The following is a 23268-nucleotide window of genomic DNA, read 5'->3' as shown; positions in this document are numbered from 1 at the left end:
TAATTTCACCATTGACGCTAAGACCCTGACATGAATAGCATCTACATGGAACTCTTGTTGATAGTATAAGCAATGGACAAGGGTACAGAACACAACCGAATTTTGTCAGAGGTAGTTAAATAAATAAAAATCAGAAGCTGCTTGCTAATCCTTTAGTTACACTTGGCAGCTGTGGAGAGAGATACAATGTGTAGAGTCAGAGTAAAAATAATTCTTGGGACGAAAATGTTTAACTGATAAGCATTATGCATAATGTTTTTTTGGTGTGGTATTTTTTTCCTAATCCACATAATCTGAAATTCTGAATATAGAATGAACTGTGTTTCCTATAACTGTACTAGTTTCAATATAGAGGATACATATTTAATTGTCATGTCCAGTGTTGTTACTCTTTTTGATCTAAATATTTTGATTCAACAAATATTGTAGTCCTGTCAGTTAACAATTAATTTAAAGATTTTTATGACAACCTAGATTCAGAAACCAGGAACCCAGAATGAGAAAACCCAGATTTTTTTACCAAGTTTCTGCATTCATTCCCATTACATACAAAAGTTTATTTTTACACAACTGACAAGGTACAAGTATTTAAAACGGCATCAGCCTTTAGTACAGTAAATAGCCATGTTGTTGCTGAGGTTTTAAGTTGATGTATTCTGGGGCACCTGATTGGTGCAAACATTGTATGACTCGTGTAAGGCTCAGCCAATGGCATTTGCTGCTCTTCTACCCCCCACCCCCCCAAATAAATTGCCTGGAGAAATTGAACAAAAAATTAGAGAAAGAGAGAGTGCCTTTCATCTAATTGAGAAGCTCATATTAGCTGTGTTGGGAAGATAAGCTTCTCTCTCTCATCAGCTATTAAGCTGACTGTATGTTAGCGAGTTTATTCCTCTTTTAAAATTCTGCTTGGTTTTTAAAAGCTTTTGCTACTGTGCACTCAGCGTTACTGTGGCGCAGATTTCCTCGTGCGTGTGTGTATTTGCACATGACAGGCAGCCGTTGAACCTGCAGAAACATTATGCAAACTCCAAAATGGAGGCCAGACCATGTGACCTTGTGCAGCCATTTTCTCTCTGTCTTCCTGAGAGGCGCGCACACACACAGACACACACACACACACTCACACACACACACACACAGAATGATCACTGAGGGGTCTCTCACAGCCCAAGAATTGGAAGGGGAGAAGTCTCCTCTGAGCGGAATCCAGCTCTCTTCTTGTCAGCAAATGATATCTTGTCTTTGGACTTCTCCTGTGTCTCTTCAACGCTACATTGACTTACCATGGGCATCATTTTAAATATGTGAGTGAAATATTTACAAGACGTCAAGAGGATTGAATTCGAGATGGTTGCTTTCGGTTTCAGTCTCCCTCTACAATGCGGCAGACGCCCGTGTTTAATGCTCCTTAGCGTCTTCAATTACTGTGCCTGGACATATGTTGTACTTGACATTGTGGACACACATCTGCTGAGGGCTCTATGTTGTGTCTGGGTTCTTGGGGTGCAGTGGCCCTGATTACACGGTGTCTTCTGGTGTATTGATCCCAGTTTAGCCCCCAAACCAGGATTACTGCTGGCAAAGCTCAGGTCGCCCCAACCCTGCATCTCTTGGCACGTCTACAACACTGTGGCACTCTTGAAGGAAAAGCAATCAACTGTGTTACACAACAGAGTTCTTAATCTGTTCCCAATCAGAGGCGAGAGGGAGAGGGGGGCCACGTTGAATGTTGTTCTTTCTAGGAGGCTGCGTTTGGAGCCAAACGGTGTGGGGACTGAAAGCAGCCATTTTGTGTGCTGGTGTTTGTTGATGAAAATTACTTGAAATTTTGTATTCAAGAAGTGGTTGAACGAATGAATTAACCATTGTAGATAAAAGCTCTTCAACACACCTAACAAGGCTATCAGCAGAATTATTGCCACGGTGGAACAGGTTTTTATTAAATGAAACAAGTCAAATGGCAGGATAATGAGAATTTGTATGCATATAGCATTGAAGTGATTCACGCTTAGCTCTATGGTTGCAAATAAAGGGCTGTTTAACTCAAGTCAACAGTCTGTCCACTTGATTTGAATGACTGCTTGTTTGGGAGACTGTTTACTGATCCGAATTAGTCTATGATTGCTTTCTTTCAGAAGGACACTGTCCTGTAATGAGTTCATTCTACTAACGGCACTGCCCAACCTGTTTATCAAGGCTGAATAATCATTCTCTATTCATTGAATTTCAACCTGCATGGCGAGAATGAAACATTGTTCTGCAAATGAAAAAACAAACACAAATTCATCCAGCCATCCATAAAACCTCACGTCATTAATTACGTCTCTACTAAACCATTTCAACCATTGTAACTATTTTCTGTCATTTTTATTGGCTTTAAAGTCATCTGTGTTTTTTGTGGCGTCTTTTCATTGGGTCCTCCTAAAGCCAGTTGCTTCTTCAGTCCAGTGCATTGTTGAGGGACAGATGCACGCCATGTGACTGAACAGAGAACCCAGCGACAGGTGTTCTGTTTGTCACTCACCATCATTTCGCTTCAACTCAAACAGATCCTTATCTGTGTGAAAGAGAGGAAGATGGGAGATTTAATAGCGCCATTGTCTGCCTCTGTTTAGACAGAGCACACACACAGGCTAGGTAAGTGATCAGGCAGCCCATTCAAACGCACCCATAATGGCTCCTCTAATGGCCTGCGCCCTGTGTGTGTGTGTGTTGATGTGTGTCTGTGTGTGTGTGTCTGGCAGATGGGCCTATAGGGATTATACCTGCTAACGAGTATAGAGATGGTGTGTCTAATGTTTGTGTGTGTATGTGTGTAATATGTGCGTGTGTGAGTGTTGAAAGAGAGGGTAGGGAGTGTCATTACAGGGTTGAGGATACCTTTGACAAATAACGTGTTGTCTTCTGTGCAGCTTGTTGTCATAGTGATCTACTATATCTCTCCTACTATATCTGTCCTGTCAACAAATGATTGGGAGCTTTGATGCTTGTGACTGTTCAACAGTAGATTCAACAGTTATTCAGTGATGGACCCAACTCATTCAGGAGTCTGTTTACCTACATTAGCCACGTTACTGGAGCTGGTGCCTGAGCCCTGCACTCTGATTGGAAGGCAGACCTGGGGGGCCAGGGCCGGGGGACCAGGGCCGGGGGACCAGGGCCGGGGGACCAGGGCCGGGGGACCAGGGCCGGGGGACCAAGGCCGGGGGACCAGGGCCGGGGGACCAGGGCCGGGGGACCAGGGCCGGGGGGCCAGGGCCGGGGGACCAGGGCCGGGGGACCAGGGCCGGGGGGTCAGGGCCGGGGGGTCAGGGCCGGGGGGTCAGGGCCGGGGGGTCAGGGAGTCAGTGTGCCAATGCTGGCCGGGCCTTTCTCTGCCCAGGGGGCTTTTCTCTGTGCAGTGGAGGAACACGCTTCTAGGATTAGACCCACACGGGGTGCACAATGGCCAGCCTTCCACTGTGATTACACAGAGGCCTGCTCCAGACAGTAGGCCCTAATCTCCCCCCCCCCCCTCTCCCTCCTTTACCCCAACGCTCCCCAACCCCTCAACATATGGAGATGGGTGGAATTAGCGCAGAGGAAGAAAATAAAGGAGTTAAAGCAGCCGGCAGCTTAGGGGCCAACAATATTTGGTCAGTCTTAGGTTTATGTCTGTGAGTTCGTTTGGACAGACAACTTTGATCAGCTAGCCGCCCCCCCCCCCCCCCCCCGACCCTTAACTACACCCCCCCCACCCAGACGGGCCCAGTGTCTGTCTCTTTCTCTCTCCGTCAGTCCTTCCCGCTCTGTCTCCGCCTGCTCTTATTGAGGTGATCGCGGCGCATGTGCAGGGGACAACACGTGAGGGGTAGCCTGCCACGACCCTCCTGCCAGGGCAGTGACCCCTCCCACCCCAACCCTCACCCCACCCCGGCCTAGATCCTGACTTAATAGGATTACCGTGGCTACCTGCCACTCCCTGGCTGGGCTTGGACAGGTCCTCTTATCCCCTTGCGCCCAGTGGCTTCAGCAAGAACACGTAGTACAGACCTGTTATGGCGACACGCACCCAACCATGCTCGACTCATGCTAGGTGCTGTGTCTGTCCTGCATCACTGGCTATGGGCGTGTGGAGGCTCCAGCTAGCCCCTCCATGCTGATTGGCCTGTCTAAGTGTGGGTTAGCAGGGCGTCTCATGCCTAATTGGGATGTAATGAGTGATCTCACTGAAGACCACTCAGCCTCAAGACAATTAGCTGCTTTGATGCCGCGTGTGTGTGCGTGCATGTGTGTGTGCGTGTGTGTGTATGTGTGCGCCACGATATGAATCCTAGTAATGTGTGTGTCTGTGACTGTGTGCGTGCGCTTGTGTGTGTGTGGGGGGGGGGTTATGGTTCGACTACTTTCCAGGCACGTTGTGACGTCGTGTCCAAAGCGCCCTCCCTTTCTGTCCAGGAGCAGGGACACCAATTCAAAAGGGTAAGAGGCTTTATGGCCAAATCCCCTGTTGATCTTCATAAAGTTTGTGTCTTACAATTAAGTACAGATGGTTTGCAGCTGGTTGTAAGGCTAGTAAATAAGCAGGGAACTCTATTTTTGCCAGGGGATTTGCCGGTTAATCCCTCAATGTGACAGTTTACCAGATTCAGACGAGGCCCAGGATTCACCTCCCCCACCTCCCTCCTATCCCCTCACTCCATCAGAAGCTCCTTATCCTCATTTGAATATGCCACGGTTTAGCAGGAGAAGCACAGCGCAGCATATTGACTATATCTGGTGGCACGGCGACGGATGATGCAAGTAATCTGTGGTATTCATCTGTCTGAGATTCAGATCTGAGACCTAGATGGGGGAACGCTGTCTATTGTCCGGGCCATGCCAGGGGAGGGGTCCGGGAGGAGAGGAAGATGCCCGGCGCCACAACCCGAGAACAGAAACAAGCTGACCCTCAAATAGATGCAGAGGGTGAAGGGTAGTGTTAAGGAGGGGTCCATGTGAAAACACTATGCTTGTACTTCATTTGACACTTAATTATGTTTCTCGCAATGAACCTGGAAGTCACTGAAGATAGTATAGACCAGAGTGCAGCGTTTGTCTCATTGGGTGAACATGAGAGGCTGCTGTTTCACTCCAGTTTCTGTCAAAAAAGTGACGGTAAGATACACATTACTTTTTTTAATGGTATAGTGCGGTAGCCCAGATAAACAGCTAGAGCTCATGTTGTATCATACCCCTATTAAGCTGCAATCCTCCCTGGGGACAGGGCTGGGCCCAGAGGAAGCCAGGCCTTAATGAGCGGAGCAGCGCCGCAAAACGTTCCGACGTTCGTCTGCAAAATATGTGATCATCAGGAAGAGAACGGAAAGAAGCGCTCGCGGGCAACAGTTTGACCCTGGCGCAGCTCGTTTTCACATTCGACTGCTCTTATTATTCAAATATATTTATATATCCGCTCTAAGTGGAGAACCCCCTCCCCCCCCCCCCCCCCCCCCCTCTCCTGTGCTGGGCTTCATCTCCATAAGACAGTAGCAGCTAGCTAGGCGCCTCGGGATACGAACAGATGGGAACGTTTAGCAACCTTACTGATCTACCCCCCACCCCCCACCCCACTTCCACATACACACTTCCACATCCCCATTTCCCCCCCACCCCACCCCACTCCGCCGACTGTGCAGTTAACCTGTCACTTGTCGTAGCAAAAAATTCAAGGTGCCATATGCCTCCCCTCTCTGACCCCCGTCACCGCACCCGTAACCCCCCCCGCCGTCTCCTTCACAGTGACATAAAAGTCCCTTCCGTCTTTGAAACATAAGGAATCCCCCCCCCCTCTCCCATCCCCCCACACTCCCCCCCAGCCCCCCTCTCCATCTATCACTCCCTCACTGTCTCTCCCCGTCTATCTCTTCCGACGGCTGCCGTTTGAAACGACGCGTCGCTGAGATCACACGCCCCCCACGCCTCGCTCTGCTTGCATAAAGACGGGAGTGTGTTAGCGCTGCAGAACGCCACGCCGTCGGGGAGGGGCGGGTGGGCGGGAGCCAAACTGACTTTTGATACCCGGCACGGTGAACGCTGTCATGTCTGACGGCGCCAGAGTTCTGTCATCCTGCGCCGTGTCATGTAACGTGCTTCTGATTAAACTTTGATACCGTTTGATACCGTTTGATACCGTTTGATGCCGTATGATAGAGCGGGAATTCCCCTCCACTGGAGTAGATGGACCGGAGCTTGTGTGGCCTCATCTCATTGGCTGTTCCCCTATTTCTGTAGAGGTCCAAATCTCCACAACACGGTGCTCCGGAACCATAGCGCTGGATCCGTGTGACCGACCGGTCATTACCAAGTGTCCATCCTGTCTTTAGGACAGTTTGTCCTTGGCTGGAGGGCATCGCCCAGCAGGCATGGCTGGATTCATGGTTTGTTGTTATTGCCGTTGCTTTCATAAGGTCATCCCCACCACAGGGGGCAGCATATTCATTACAGCCACCCCATTGGGTCTGTTTCTCCCATGCAGTCTGTTTCTCTGCGGGCTTCTGTTTAAAGGTCACAGGGGACTCCTCAGTGGGTGACACTCAGCCAGGCCTGTCACCAAGCCTGGCCTGTTACCAACCCTGGACAAGGAAGAACAACAAGGTTCTGTTCATACAACTCCTGTGATGTATTTAGTTTGCGTGTTAAATAGGATTATCCTGGTTGATGTGGCTATCTGGTTTCACATACATAGATTTAATTGCTTTCATTCTATCTGATAGAGAACAGTCTTTTTTTTTTTGGGGGGGGGGGGGGGGTCTACCATTGATACCCTGTAGTTCAGTTGTAGTGTAGTATGTGAGTGTATGAGTGTGTGTGTCGGTGTGAATAAGCCAGTGTCTGGCAAAAACAGCTAGCTGAGGTTGTTAGCACTGAGCTCTGACAGTCCAATCCAGCACACACACACTCTAAAGACAGGCTCTTTTGTTTTGGGTTTTTTCCCCTCCCTTTCTTCTGCAGAGGAAAAGAGAGGGTGCATCTCTCCGTGCAGTAACCCACTGACACCTCCCTCTGATCTGCCTCCTGGTTCCTACTAAGTCCCCCCCCCTTCCTCTCCTCTTTCTCCATCCTCTCTCTCCCCTCCTCCCCCTCTCCTACACCCTCGCTCTCTCCCCATGCTCATGTCATCGCCTGAGAGTCACTCTCCTGGTTGCCACAGTAACCAGCTCACCTCTCTCTTTCTCTCTCCAGTCATAGTGCACCTAAAGAGAAGAATATGTCTGCTGGCGAGGAGAGGGAGGTGGGGGAGGTAGAAAGGGAAGGGGGGAGTAGAGAGGGAGGGGGGGTAGAGAGGTGGAGAACGACAAGCAGACAACCCCCCAATCCCTCCACAAAAAAACAGAGAGAGAGAGACATGTTTCCGAAATGGCAAAATGCTGTTTCACAATTCTGTCTTCTGTTTTTCTCCAGTACCTCTCCGAATTCCCTCAGAACAGCCACAGCTGTCAGCAGGTGTGTGAGACACACACAGAGAAAGACAGAGAGAGAGAGAGAAACAGAGAAACAGAGCAGGGAAAGAAAAGGATAGACGAGAGAGAAATATAGTGAGAGAAACAGATGGAGAGAGAGAGAAGTCAAAACAGAGATAGAAACAAAGTCAGGTGGAGGAAGAGAAGGCAGTATATTACAGTGGCGAGGATGAGACAGACATGGTGAGTTGCATGTGAGATATGAAAAGGAGATGTACGTGTGTGTGTGTTGGGGGGAGGAGGAGGGTGGGGGGCTCCCTGACGTGTGACAACCTTGCTTTTTTCGAATTCTGCAAGCCTCACAAGACAGTCACATTCTCTTCCAATCACCCCCCCCCCTGTCCAATCCCCACCACTCTCCACCTGCTCCACCTACCTCCCCCTCCCTTCCTCTCTTTCTTCCTCCCTCCCCACTCTCTGTATCCAACCCTGTCCCCTGTGTGTGTGTGTGTGTGTGTGTGTGTGTGTGTGTGTGTGTGTGTGTGTGTGTGTGTGTGCGTGTGTGTGAAAAGGGAGGGGGTGGCTATTTGCCCGCTCTGTGCGACTGCAGAAGCGTTGCTGCAGGCTGTCTTCTCCACAGCAAAAGGCAAAGGGGTGGCACCTGTGTTCTTTCTCCCCTCCTCTCTGCGCAGGGCCCTCTACCACACTCGCCCCACGCCAATCACACCCTCCTTACCTCCTAATTACCCCGGACACAATAGCCACTGGTAGGCCAATCAGAAATAAAACGCAATATAAATCAATAACATTCATTTTGACGTTATTGCGAGTTCTTTTTTTTTTCTCTCGCTATGTACAAGGGAGGGCTGGGGTAAGGGCCATGCCAAATGCTCCCCTGATGATTGTGGTAATTTAGAGCAATATGGTAATTGGGGTGTGGATGGCTGTTTCTCTGTGTAGTGTCTGGGTAGAGATCTAGATGATGCTTGTTTCTGGATCGTTTGATTATAGGATGCAATCAACAAACACAATAAATAAATCATGATTAATAAAATAATTACCATCATTGTAACATAGTAACGTCGTAAATCTAAACATGTTCAGTTCTGGACTGTAATGAATTTGCTTACCGAGAAACAGGCTGGAGGAGGCAGACAGAGTGGAGGAGGAAGGCAGCGGAAGCAGGGAGGCAGCAGGAGGTGAGGCAGGGGGAGACAGGCAGGTAGGGGAGAGAGGAGAGGCAGGCGGGAGAGGCAGGCAGGCAGGCAGACAGAGAGAGGCAGGCAGGGGGGCAGGCAGGCAGAGAGAGGCAGGCAGGCAGGCAGGCAGGCAGAGAGAGGCAGGCAGGCAGGCAGGCAGAGAGAGGCAGGCAGGCAGGCAGGCAGAAAGAGGCAGGCAGGCAGGCAGGCAGAGAAAGGCAGGCAGGGGGGCAGCCCATCACTAATTGCCGTGTGTGATTTATAGCAGCCAGGGACAGAGGAGGAACACAGGCAGACACAATGACTGAGAGAGCAGCTGCTTCCACCAATATTTACCTAACCCCTCAGTGGGCCTTTCGGGGATTCGTTGGACTGGGACCCAGCACAGGGCAGTGCCAGGCTCCGGGCCCCGCAGAAGAGAGGCTTCCCTGGGTGGAGGGAAAGGGCAGCTGGGCTAGGGCCATCACCACACACACACCGCGCCGCCAGATATCTGCCTGGTTATTCCAGCGATTGGCCGGATCTTGAGGAGCTACTTCGGGGGTTTAGGATTCAGCTGTTATTTTGGGAGTCGTAAGTGGGCAGAGGACTCAGCCAAGCCTGCTGAATCTGGGTGTCAGCTTTGACAGACGTCTCCATCTGAACTGAATGGCTGTCTGCTCCTCTCCCCCAGCCTGGAGATTGGAGACACATCTCAGGGTCTTTGCACCCGCCGCCTAATTATTCACACCTCCGAGTCATTAGCTCCAGGAGGTGTCGGCAGTCAGAGATCCGCTCCCCCCGTTCGTCCTTCTGATTCGCTCTCGTCTTCACTGTCAAGAGGACTGGCCCTGAGAATATGGCTGGGGGTTTATCCAGTCCAAACTAAGCGTTGGACGGCATTAATCAACGCCAGTAATGATATCTGGTCTGATGGTGTGAATGGTGCAGACCAGCCCTGTCACACAGGCTGCTACCACACCGCTGTCCACACTCTCTGCTCTCTGAGCTCACTGTACCGACGGCTCTACCCTGGTGTCTTCATTGTTTTTGGCGGGGATGTCGGTGTGGCTGTATGACTGCAGGTGAAGTGGCAGGGAGCATTAGCAGGGAGACTGAGGGGAAAAAAACGGAATCCAAAAAATACAAATAAACACCCTGAGAGTTGCAGCGGAGGTCTGTCTCGGCCGTAATTTTGATTGATATTCCTCAAGTGTGAAGCGGCTAGCCAGCCTGGCCACCATAGGCTAACATCCCTCCGCTGGGGGGCGGGGAAAGAGGGGTGGGGATCGGGAGAAATGCAAGGTGTCGGAAGGAATCGAGAGAGGGAGGTGGGGGCCGTCCATGTTGTGCGTAGACACACACCGCAGGTGAGGATGGGATTCATGTGGGTCACCCCCTGCAGGCTCTGTGCGTGTGTGTGACCTCCGTCGTGGGGGGACATCAATCTGAGGCCGGACTAATGAATGAGCCTAGGCCTCGGTGAACATGCGCCCTGACCTTGCGTCCTAACTGTTCCCATGGCAACACAGGGGCCACCTTTTCCCGGAGAGTTGCCCAGCCGTTCCGCCCCTGCAGGCGCTGTGGGGTGGCCCACCCTGGACTGCAGGGACTGGGTATTGTTGTTGATCTCAACCATGTTTTATGGAGGGGTGTTCAGGCACATGACATGGCGGCTTCACAAGCACCAACACACACGCACACAAATGAACACACACACACACACACACACACACACACACACTGGTAAACACGAGCAAACTGAGGCAGAGACACTTAGAGGTCACAAGCCTCTCTCATAAAATCTTTGTCTTGTCTAACTATGTGGGCAGAGGCAGCTGTTTATATCAAATATCTCTAGGTTTAATAAGACAGATAATCTACTGTTATGAGCCACGTCATCGAGGGAGGGAGAGAATGATGACATGTACTTATGTGTTCTCCAACTCTCTATCTCTCTCCCTTACTCTCCTGTTTTTCCCTTCCTCTCACTTCTTCGATCTCTTTCTCTTAGTTTTTCTCTACATCACCCTCTCTCTTTCCCTCCTTTTCTTTCGCCCTCTCTCTCTCCCCAATACCACAACTTCTGTCCCCCCCTCTATTTCTCCCTTCATCTCCAACCCCCACCCCCTCTCTCTCTCACTATCTCTCTCTCTCACTCTCTCTCTCTCTCTCTCTCTGTCATCTCTCAGGTCGGCCTCCTGAATATTTAATGTTGCTGAATTACAGAGGCCCTCAACCGTAATGAAGGGAAAATCAGACAATTAAAGCAGAAGGGCTCTGGCTTTGAGTCTCACCTCTCCCAGAGGAGGCAGAGATTATTTAAAGTGGCACACTGTTTGATTATCTAATCCTCCCCTTGCCCCTTCTGTTTTACTTACCGAGCCAGACTGCCTGCTCGGCTTTGCTCTGTAAATTACCATGAAATACCAATGAACATTCCATTTAAGAGCCGTCTGTACCACGGCAGGAGGAGGGGGGGTGGGTGGGCGAGTAACGAGGGTGTGGTGGGGGCTAGGGGTGAGATATCCAGGGTCTCAACTTAGCACTTTAGTTCTTTTTTTCTTCTTCATTCCTCCCCTCAGATTTCGATGATAAGACTCGCTCTGCTGCTGTTGAAGAGAGAGAGCCGGTTTCTCCCTCTCTCTCTCTCTCTCTCTCTCTCTCTCTCTCTCTCTCTCTCTCTCTCTCTCTCCCGCTCTCCACTCTCTGGACACATTCTCATTCTTGCGCATTCCCTTGTTCTCTCTGCCCCTCTGCCCCTCTCCTCTCTCTTTCCCTCTGTCTCCGTTTCTCTCTCTTTTCCTCCATCGTTTCCTCTTTGATGACTACTCTACTCACGTCCAGAGGTGAACCCGGTGTATGGGGCTCGTTTCATCGAAACCCTCTCTGAGTAAGGGAGATGGAGAGGGGGGAGCTAGCAAGATGGAAGGAGGGAATCAAAGAGAAGAGATGAAATCAGTCCGCAGGGAAAGCAAGGCAAAAAAAGAGCTCCTTCTCTCTCTCTCTCTCCCTCTCTCTCTCTCTCTCTCTCTCTCTCTCTCTCTCTCTCTCTCTCTCTCTCTCTCTCTCTCTCTCTCTCTCCCTCTCCCTTTCTCTCTCTCTCTCTCTCTCTCTCTCTCTCTCTCTCTCTCTCTCTCTCTCTCTCTCTCTCTCTCTCTCTCTCTCTCTCTCTCCCTCTCCCTTTCTCTCTCACTCTCCCTCTCCATCTCTCTCTCTCTCTGTGTTCACGTTGGGTAAAGAACGTGGCCGCGTCGCCTGCCCTTTAGCTGTCAGGAGCGACGCACAAGCTGTTACCGATGGTAACCGATAGTGACGGTGACCCAGCGAGCTGGCCGCGTGCTCGCGCCGTGCCACAGAGGGCCCAGTGACGGAGCCAGCTGAAGGACGACGCCCGCTGAATATTCATGAGGGTACAGCTGAGACTCAACACTGGGCCATTTAGCGTCGGCCAGGGAGAGCCAATGATAGCATTGTAAACTCAGAGCCATCAGGGGCTTAACGACTTGAGTCGAACAGTGGCCAATTAAGACACACACAAGCTCGCACGCAAACACACACTCGCCACGGCCCCCGACGGCCTCTCATTCATTGGGGAGGAAATAGAGGTTGAAACGAGGCTGTGTCCGGTCGGTTTAGACGTGGTGGTGTGTGTGTGTGTGCGTGTCTTTGTCCAAGTGTTAAATGAGCAAAGGGCGCTTTGCTTGGTTGAAACAGTAGGCTGACCGTTATCTCTGTGTCTTTGTGTACGAGGCACAGAGGGTCAGAGATTTGATTTGACACAAAGTCGTGTTCCAGTCGGAAACACTACGCGGTAATGCTTGTCATGTGAACCCATTAAGGATGTCTTCGTATCCACAGACTGCATACGTTCTGTAGAAGAAGAGCATGAAGCCAGAACTTCATGATACCTTCATCAATGAGGATGGCTCTGAGCATTCTGCCTGCAGAAAAAGGGTCACACACGCACACACACACACACACACACACTCCCAGGGCGTGATTAGTGTGCGAAAATATAGTTTTAGGCACATCTGTGTCAACACTGCTCATGCTAATGATCTGTTTTTTATTTTTTATATTACTGGCCCCTCTATACCCACTCCTACCTCTGCACCATACGTGAGTCCTTCAAATCAGCAAACATGGTTCTTCAAAAAAAGCAATTTTAATAAAACGTGCTTGGCTGTGACAGGAGAAAGCAGGACTCCAGTCGGGAGCCTCGGGGCTTCGTTAGTGACCCCGTCGTCCTCTCATGGAAAGCATGCTGGAGCTGAGGGCACGGCGCGTCGACGCGGCGGAGAGCGGGCGGCGTGTTCGCTCGGGCCGAGGAGGACATCTTCATCCCCTGCCGGCGCAGGAGAGCGTTAGCCCCGGGCTAGTGTGCTACTGCTTAATGAGCAGAGGGACGCTGCCTCCGATTAGCTTAATGAATCAAAGCTGTTAGCCACGCGTGTCTTTATGAGCGCTGTTGGAACCATCGGGCACATGATAGCACATTATGCTACCTACAGTCTGGCCAAGGTGGGTCTGTGATGAGGGGCTTCTACTTGTGTGTGTGTGTGTGTGTGTGCATTATCACCTAGTTGAACAGTATGCAGAATATTGCTTGCTAAGGTGGGAGGACAGTTGGGGGTGGGTGGGTGATTGGTGGGGGTGGGGGGGGTTGTTGCCTTGACAACAACAGCAGCTGTCAGCAGCTTCCTGTAATGGTGACAAATGGGTCTTATTAGAGCGGGTGAGTCATTTAGTGGGACCCCCCTGGTCTGCCATGCAGATCCTCATCTTAGGATGGTCACATGGGGGGGGGGGGGAGAAGACGAAAGACTCCTACTGCACACGCTCCTCATTCACCCTGGCTACAGCTCCTGCAGTACTGTACACACACAGGAGGGCCACCAGAAGCCTGCCGTCGATGAGGCTCTTCATCCGCGTGGCATGGGGAGATTTAGAAGTGGTTGTTCTAGTGTGGTTTTACATGGTGGGCGTAATCTCATCCTCCACTCGGATCTTCCTTCCTTTTCCGTCTGCGAGGTCACGTCCTCTCAGCTGACTGTGGGCCCTCGCCACTCCTTCTGTGGGAAGACCGAGACCTTGATGTGTACTTTTCACACAGTGGAGAATAAATACAAAATAAAGGAAGTCTTTCAAAAGTGGAGGGAAAACACGATAATTATGCAGTTCATGTCTTTTCGACATCATACCTAGGCTCTGCACAGCAGGGGATAAGCACACAAACACACACATGCATACACACACACATGCCCGCACAGACACCCCCCTCGCACACACACACACACACACACTCACAGTGAAGAGGCAGTATTAATTATAGATGCAGATAGCTGCAGGTGGGCCTGTGCGCTACTGCTGGTGTCAGGGAGGGTGACGTGGGAGTGGCCAAGGTTACAGTGACAGTAATAACCTTTGTCTCTAGGGGCCTGACTCCTACACACACACACACACACACACACACACACACACACACACACACAGTACACACACTAACCCACACACACACACAGAAGAGCAGGCAACCCTTTCAGGACACGGTATGTGGCCTGCGAGGAGATCCGTAATGAGGATAAAGAGATTCTCTTTAGCTGTATTGTGGAACTTTGGCACTGTGCAGAAACAAAGAGTTCATCAAGTCTTTGAACGGTTGATAGTACATGGTCTGGGGTATGGTCATGCGTTGATACGTACTCAGAGAGAGGGAGAGAGAGAGAGAGAGAGAGAGGGGAAAAGAGAGTAAGAGGGGGAGGGGGGAAGAGAGAGGAGGGCTGGGAGGTCAGAGTCTTCAGGCGCCTGTTGGGATCTGTCAAACAGACACGGCTGACATTTTTTTTGATAATTGCTCTGCCCAGCCATGATCTGAATTAGCATATGAAAGTTCTGTCTTCCTTCTATCACTGGGTATAGGGGTGTATGCTAATTTGTAAGTCATTTCAGATGACAGAGAGTGCTTGTATCCCTGAGGTGCTCGCTCTGTCTCTCTCATTCTCTCTCTTTCTCATTTTCTCTCTCTCTCTCTCTCTCTCTCTCTCTCTCTCTCTCTCTCTCTCTCTCTCTCTCTCTCTCTCTCTTTTCTCGTCTCTCTATGCATGACTATCAGAGTGGAATCAGTAGAAGACTCCTATGGAGAACGGCACCTTTACTCCTCAGTCAGGGGGAGGGGCGGGGACACAATGTGGGCAGATGGCCAATCAGCAAGCACAGGTCATCCAGGTGATAAGGCTAGGGGCTCCTGTCACTGCAGGGTCCTTTCACGTCACCAAGATTTTTCAAAAGATGGTTACTCTTTCCTTTTGTTCGGATCTTTGCGGGTTTATTGACGCAAGCCCCTCCACCAGGACAGAATGTACCCGAGCCCAGCTAGCCAAGCCAGGCACACAGCGACAATAGCTTAGCTATGTAAGAATATGGCTGAAATTAGGTCTTTGTTATTGCTGCCATTCATGATTCGGCAAGAATTGAAGTTTCAGCAGAATAGAAGGTGAACCTCAATATTCAAGTGAATAGAGGGTCTATTTGGGAGCGCGGTGCGGCTTGTAGGAGGATTAATTGGATCTATTCAGTGGACAGTCACAGAGAGAGGCTTGTGCCTGCAGGACAGGCCCATGCCAAGCACCTGGGCAGAGGAAGGGAGGGGGAGGGTGGGCAGGCACGCCACCTGGGGTGAAGTGATGCCACTCTCCTCCGAATCCCGCAGACACACACACACTCACACACACTCGTACACACATACACTCAAACGTGAACAGACGTAAATACCTACATACACAGATGTATACATGCAGGACACGCACACACACACACAGCTCCGTGGGCTCTCACAGAGATCTGACAGAGATCTCTCTCTCTCTCAGGCCTCCTCTGTGTTAGTATGCAGCGGGGGAGTGGAGGAGAGCAGGGGAAAGTGTCCTGGAGCAGCTGAAATCGTTATTATTGACCAGTCTTCTACAGACACACATTCACACTCTCGCACGCGCGCACACACACACACACACGCCGAGACACACACGCAGACACACACACGCGTGCACGTATGTAATGACATACAAATGCATGCTCTACAATGAATGCACACACACCACATCATGTGACCCGATATCTGCGGCATGCTATACACTAAACGCCAGAGCCTGGAGCCGGGGGGACGGAGAGAGGCGGAGGGACAGGGGGGAGGGGAGGGGTGGAGAGGGAGGGTGACGGGAGCGTCGAAGGCGTGGCGTCGTTCAGCAGAGCCGGTGCAGTGCTCCTGTGCATGATGGGATAGACAATCTGAGGAGGCCGCAGATGCAGAAACCTGAAGGGACTGTGTTATTAATAAGAGTGTGATGGAGGGACAGAGGGACAGAGGGAGGGGTATTCAAGGATTGATGCGTTGAGAGAAAGGGGGGCGGGGATGGAGAGAAAGGTTTTCACACCGGATTTCATATATAATTTACAGTAAAGACATGTATTGAATTGCAGTGTTGTGTCTGTTGCTGTAGGCTATGTGGCAGGATATATACGGAATACATATAGAAAGTGCTGGAAGGACATGTTCCTCACCAGGAGGCTCAATCCAGCCAAGTTCGAGGAATGTGCTTCCAGTGCTGCATAGGAGACTGATTCAATAAACATCAATCTACTGGCTCTATGTATGTGTAATGGACTGTGTGAATGACGGTGTAAGAGATCCTGTCTTTGCGTGTGTGTGTTTGTCTGTCTGTACTACATGTGTGTGTGTGTCTGCCTATACTGCGTGCGTGTGTGGCTGTGTGTGTGTGTGTGTGTGTGTGTCTAGCCATCTCCTAACCCCGGTGCCATTTTAACATGCTTTTGAAGCGCAAGCGCACACTGCCTCCATCTCTCCCCTTTTGTCACGGCTGACAGGCAGTCTGTTTTAATGAAGGCTCCTCTCATTCATAAGGCTGGGGAACCAAATCTTGTCAACTCTTGAAGCCTCATAGGGGGCTGGGCAGGGTTCAGGGAGAAGCATGGAGAGGGAAGAGGAGAAGAGAGAGACAAGACAACGTGACGGCTTTCTTCCCCCTTTGATATGTTTTTGTTGTGGCACCTGTGTATTCTCGTGAAAAGGAATAGTTTGACCCTGCATGCCTGTCTCGCTTAGACAGTGACACGCTGTCTTTAAGGTAACAAACGGAAGGGGTTAAAAGATGAAATAGCTTGGGAAATTCTTTTGATGATTTCATTTGGGTGGAGAGCTCAAATCAATCAGGTGGATGGGCTAGGCTGTTTTATTACGTTGTTGAGATTGAACTCGTAGACAAACAGTACAGTACAGTACAGCACAGTAGAGTACAGCACAGTACAGACCACATACATACCCACTCTCTCTATTCTCCCTTCTTTTACCAGTGGTTGCCTGTCACACACAACTGCATGTAGACCACAAGCAGAAACCCCTTCAGGATATCAAATCCACGGTCTCTCATTTCTAACTAGGTCAACGCTCGCTCACAATAGCTGCATCCTCGCCCCCCCCCCCCCCCTCCACCCCTCCACCCCCACTCTCTCCCTCCTTCTCTCTCTCTTTCTCACCCTCTTTATTTCATCCCTTCCTTCAATCCAGTGTAAAACACCACAAGGTTAAATCAATATTGTTTTAATAAAACATCAAGGACTTGGACTTGGCTGATTTGACGTGGTTAGACTGATTACTGAAGCACACAGCACACAGATCCACCCAGTGTTTCTTACAGTCTAACCCTCAATATGACATACAAACACGATGGCAAAGACAATGATTTTGACCGCACCGACACGCAGGAAGGTCATGTCCTAAATGGGATGGACACCATCAACAGGAGCTCACACAGAGACGTCACACACCCCAGCAACGGTGTGTGTCACAATGTATTAGAGCTGCTCCCAGAAAACCTCTTCCATCCATAGCACCAATTCGAGAAAATTCCAGGGCCTTTTCCACCAACTAGCCTCCTCCATCATCTGTGACACAGGAATACCCTCTTGGCCACAGTCGCAGCAGACATCCCTCCTTCTAAACGTGGACGGCGTCTCTCCACTCTCCCCGTGCTCCCAGGAAATTAGCATGACATTAGCATGATATTAGCACGGACGACCCGCGCCGCGGAGCTGGATCAAAGCATTGAGACGGGGGGGAGATAGAGAGAATAAGAGAGGGCTGAAAGTGTTTCCCCTGAGACGAGCGGGCGAGCGGCATAGATAGTGAGAGAGAGAGAGCGACGGAGAGCGAGAGAGAGAGAGCGAGAGAGAGAGAGAGAGAGAGAGAGAGAGAGCGAGAGAGAGAGAGAGAGAGAGAGAGAGAGAGAGAGAGAGCAATGAGATGGACAATAATGTGCTATGTTGCCACAACTCCGACAACATCAAGCCTTGTCTCTGTTCCTCAGAGCTACCCTGAGCAGATGTTCGGTCTCCAAGGTGGGGCTCGGAGTCTCACAGTTGCGAACACTTCCAAGACCGCTTTCATGTCACAAAAACACTCTGCTGTGTGCAGACGTACATCTGTTGGAACAACCACACAATGCCTACACAGGCCTGAGAATCCACAGGTTCTGGGATGAATACAATAATCCTACACATGATAATGACACCTAAACTGCATCATGGGGCCTACACGTCATCGTAAGTTGGCGCGGGAGCACAAAAGAGCCGGTTGACTGACGGGGGCCGTGTTTTCTTCCCGCTTGTGTGTTTCAGTGTCGCGGTTTCTCATCACATCCACGGGGGCGCTGTACATCCTGGACGTGCAGATTGAGGACGGCCTGTACAACTACCGGTGCATGACGCGCCACCGCTACACCGGGGAGACGCGGCAGAGCAACAGCGCTCGGCTCTTTGTCTCCGGTGAGGACCGCGTACACGCCTGGCCGTGTGGCGGAGCGACAGGACCGTCGTGTTTGAACGCGAATCGGCTCCTGGTGAACGAGCATCGTCCTGCAATGCCTCTCACCTCCCCCTCTCTCTCTTTTCTGTCTCCCAGACCCCACGAACTCGGCGCCCAACATCCTGGACGGCTTTGAGCGTCGCGAGGTCATGGCGTCTCACCGGGTGGAGCTCCCGTGCAAGGCGTCCGGTCACCCGGCGCCAAAGTACCGCTGGCTGAAGGACAACCGCCCCCTGGAGCCCGACACGCGCTTCCGGCAGAGCGTCACAGGCCTGCTTATCGAGCGAGCCCAGTCCAGCGACACAGGGGGCTACGTGTGCGAGGTGTGGAACAGCTACGGCAACGCTGAGGTGGTGGGCCGGCTGCTGGTCAAAGGTCAGTATCCCGGGGGAACCATGGGAGTTGGAGTTTAGAGTGGGTTTTCATGAAGGCGTGTGTGGAGTGATTGGCGTTACAAGTGTCTGCTAAATGAATACCGCAGTACATGATGTAGGTAAACAAATGATTCAATTCTGTTATGAAACCTGGTTATCACAAGATATTATGTCAATAGGGAACCAGTGTAACATCTTTGCGTGATGTATCCAACCCCCAGAGCCCTTGAAGGCGGTGGTGAGCCCCAGGAAGGTGAAAGGCAGCGTGGGTAGCCAGGTGTCCTTGTCCTGCAGCGTGACTGGCTCCGAGGAGTACGAGCTGTCCTGGTACCGCAACGGAGAGCTCATCTACCCTGGGAACAGCGTCCGCATGACGGGGGACAACCGGGAGAATCTGGTGATGGCGGGCATGGCCAAGAGCGACGGCGGGGCCTACCAATGCTTCGCCAGGAACGGCAAGATGTCCGCCCAGGACTTCGTCCAGGTCATCCTGGAAGGTCAGTCGTCCATCCGCGAGGGGGAACGAATAAGGTGTCGGAGATTGAGAATAGGCTCGTTCAGAGCACACCGTGCCTGGACGTAGGACATGGCCGGCTTTGTAGTGTGTTTGCTTTACTGTGTTCTCAATGTTGCTTGAGCTGACTTGCAAACAAACAGTCTATGTTGCATTCCTGTGTTTCTGACCGTACACCCATTGATCAGTGTTTTGTGTGTGCGTGCTAATGAGACTTGCAGTAAAGCCTTGGCCCAGCCCCTATTATTAGATTATCTGAACAAGGCTTGCATAAGCTGGCATAGCCGGAGCTCGGTTGCTGCGGCAACTGCCTCCCGTGTCCATGGACCAGTATAAAGAGGGTATTGATAATCTATAATGATGTGGAGGAGGATGGGGATGGGCAGGAACAGGAAGGAGAAACCACTCCAACGCGTCTCTCCATTTTTCTTCTCATAGTGTAGGGACCTGCTCTGTATTCATAGGATCCCTCTACATGAACAGGGCCTAGTTTGTGCGAGCGAGAGTGGTCCCATGGTGCATGCGAGAGTGTCTGTGGCGTTTGCATGGCTGCACGACTATTGTCTCTCTGCAGAAACTGTCCGCAACCGCAATCCCAAAAGAGGCTTTCGTCTTCTCCATGCACTAACAACAGACCAGCCTCGATATCGATAGCGACAGTTTCGCGATACCGGCCTCTCACCAGGTGTCTCCCGTTCCCCCTCCCCACAGACGGCACTCCCAAGATCCTCTCCTCCTTCAGCGAGAAGGTCTTCAACATCAACGAGTTTGTGTCGCTGGCGTGCACCGTGAAGGGCACGCCGGAGCCGCGCGTGGCCTGGCTGCTGGACGACGAGCCGGTGAGCCGGGACAGCCGGCACCGCATGTCCCACTTCACCAACGCCGAGGGCCACGTCATCAGCCACCTGAACATCAGCCACACCCACGTGCCGGACGGGGGCGTCTACCGCTGCACCTGCAACAATTCGGCCGGGGCAGTCTCCTACCAGGCGCGAATAAACGTAAGAGGTGCTTGTCAGACCAGCTCCTCCCATACACACATACACACATCTCTGTTTGCTGCTGTGTTGCTATAGTAACCGTAGCTGTTGTTGTTTACCGTAGGCATTGTTGTTTTTCTCTCTTGATTGGCCCGTCTCGCTTGCGTTTAAAAGAGGGACAAGACTTGGACTCGCGTGCCTGACTGAACCACCGTGAGCTGCCGGGTTGTTTCCCTTCCACGCACGTGTCGCCGTGTGTGTCCACGCACGTGTCGCCGTGTGTGTCCACGCACGTGTCGCCGTGTGTGTCCACGCACGTGTCGCCGTGTGTGTCCACGCGCCTTTGCTGGTTTGCGGACACGCACGCGACTTTGCGTTTAGACATTCGGATCTTCCCGGACGCTCCCCCTTTAAGAGGGACTGGGGGGGGTTCTCCTCCCAGACGGGGCTGATCCGAGGCCCGTCTCGTCACTTCCTCCAGTCTTTCTCCCCCCGTCCGCGTCCTCCTCCTCCCCCGCGAGGCTGGAGGCCGGCCCGTCCTCCAGCCTTGCGCTCTGCTCCCCTCATCCGTCACCGCGTGTCAGCGCCGACTTCTCTAATGCCCCGCTCCCTACCTAACTCCCGCTGATAGCTTTATACTAGGGCGCCATTACGTTGATTTACACGAGCTCCAGCTTAGAGCTGAGCAGCGCTCTGGGCCCGGCGTGCAGGTGCCGGCCTCGTCCTGCACGCCTCCTGAGCCTGGTGAAGCCCCTCCTGCCTCAGAGTCGTTATGTTAGAGGGAGAGAGAGAGAGAGAGAGAGAGAGAGAGAGAGAGAGAGAGGGAGAGAGAGAGAGAGGGAGAGAGAGAGAGGGAGAGAGAGGGGGAGACAGAGAGAGAGAGGGGGAGAGAGGGAGAGAGACGGAGAGAGAGAGAGGGGGAGAGAGGGAGAGAGACGGAGAGAGGGAGAGAGAGGGAGAGAGAGGGAGAGAGAGGGAGAGAGAGGGGGAGAGAGGGAGAGAGACGGAGAGAGAGAGAGGGGGAGAGAGGGAGAGAGACGGAGAGAGGGAGAGAGAGGGAGAGAGAGGGAGAGAGAGGGAGAGAGACGGAGAGAGACGGAGAGAGAGGGGGAGAGACTGAGAGAGAGGTAGAGAGAGCTAGAGAGAGGTAGAGAGAGGTAGAGAGAGGGAGAGAGAGGGAGAGAGACGGAGAGAGAGGGAGAGACTGAGAGAGAGGTAGAGAGAGGTAGAGAGAGGGGGTACGTGAAGACTCATCGGAGTAGCCTTAAACCCATTTAGATTGAATGCTCACTCTAGCATGTTGTGGTATAGGCTAAATAAGGCTATTCCAAAGGCTCTGGTTCAGTAGGGTAGCTGGCGAGGAGATGAGCCTGGCATCAGTGGCTGTCGGACGCAGCCGAGCGGCCAAGATAAATCTCGGCAGGTGGCGTGGCGGAGACAGAGTAATGACTGTTTTTTTTTGCATCATTGGCTCCTTAATCGCGCTAAAGAGAGTAGCAACCCGGATGCCTGAGCACCAGAACTACACTGCTGCACTTGGAGTTAAACTGTCTTCCACTCGCTGTGAAAAAGACCTGATAGTCAAGTTTCCCAGAAAAGCTATGTGCTCTGGAACCTTCCAGCCTATCCTGGTGGGTTTCTGTGGCAGGAGTGTATGAGAGCGCGAAGTGTAAGTAATGATTTCGATAATAGATTCCTGAGTGGGGACTGGGAACACTGAGCTCTAACGCTCTTCTAAGGCAATCATGGCAATCATGGCCGGTGTTTAGGAGAGGGTAGAACTGGGCAATATTCACACAGGGAGACCAGAACAGGAAGCTATTCCCCTCTGCTTCAGTCTAGGATTAGAAATCCTAGTCACAAAGTGAGATGGTTATTTTGTATGGATAGGTGAGAGGATTCGGAACGAAATAGAGTATAGGTTCATTTGGGTGGGCTGGTGATAGATTTTATAGTTTGAATCAATGTCCGTTTGGTTCAAGCATGTGGTCGTAATTATTTGGGGATGTAGCTGGTCAGCTCTGATGTCTTGGTCAGGCACGCTCCAAGTCCAAAATTGTGATCGTTTTAACCAATGTAATGCTAAATGTTTTTCTTATGTACAGCGTAAGGATAAATGGAGACTTCCGTATTAATGGTTGTCCGACACACACACATCTCACACTTCAAAATATCCAACTCCCCCCACCTCCAAACCATTTTAAGAGAGGTATTCCTCTGTTGTGACCTTTAAGGGCCTGCCAGTATACGACCAATGAAAAACCTCACAGCCATCGCCGGGCGAGACATGTACATCCACTGCCGCGTCATTGGCTACCCGTACTACTCCATCAAGTGGTACAAAGACTCCAACCTGCTGCCGTACAACCACCGGCAGCGCGCGTTCGAGAACAACGGCACGCTGAAGCTGTACGACGTGCAGAAGGACGTGGACGAGGGCGAGTACACGTGTCACGTCCTGGTGCAGCCGCAGCTCTCCACCCACCAGAGCGTCCACGTCAGCGTGAAAGGTAGGTCACCCCCGGGTAGCTCCGCCCACCGCCCTCAGCTCCGAGGAGCACGATTAGTCCAGTGGGAACTCTGCCCCCGGGGACACAACCACAGCACGATTATGGAGCTGTACTGAGGTGTAGTTGTGCATTGTCTATTGACCCCCCCCCACCCTCCACACACACACACACACACACACACACTCACACACACACGTTTACATAGAGCCAGCCACTCCATCCTCCTCACCAAACACTGTTAATCTTCATTCCCTCCTCTCCTGTCCTCTCCTCTGCCACTTCCACCGCCACTACCAGAGGGGAATAACCTCGCACGACTCTCTTCCTCAATGACGCTGCATAATTTGAAGGAGTGTCAGATAGCCCCCCCCCCCCCCCCCCCCCCGCCCCCCCCGTACGCACACACTCACG

At 51.6% G+C, this 23268-nt stretch overlaps 1 protein-coding gene across 1 annotated transcript in view; it reads left to right on the top strand.

Annotated features, from left to right (window-relative positions):
- dscama (Down syndrome cell adhesion molecule a) overlaps positions 1-23268 on the top strand; it is a 61633-nt gene that overhangs the window by 13776 nt on the left and 24589 nt on the right. The window contains 5 exon segments of the mRNA XM_067256979.1: positions 18293-18439; positions 18576-18854; positions 19075-19350; positions 20079-20375; positions 22582-22857. Of these exon segments, the coding sequence (XP_067113080.1) occupies positions 18293-18439; positions 18576-18854; positions 19075-19350; positions 20079-20375; positions 22582-22857 (1275 nt within the window).

The sequence above is a fragment of the Osmerus mordax genome, chromosome 19, assembly GCF_038355195.1.
Source record: "Osmerus mordax isolate fOsmMor3 chromosome 19, fOsmMor3.pri, whole genome shotgun sequence".
NCBI classification, from domain to species: Eukaryota; Metazoa; Chordata; class Actinopteri; order Osmeriformes; family Osmeridae; genus Osmerus; species Osmerus mordax.
The sequence above is the reverse complement of the archived record's forward strand: the minus strand, read 5'-3'. Positions and strand labels throughout refer to the sequence as shown.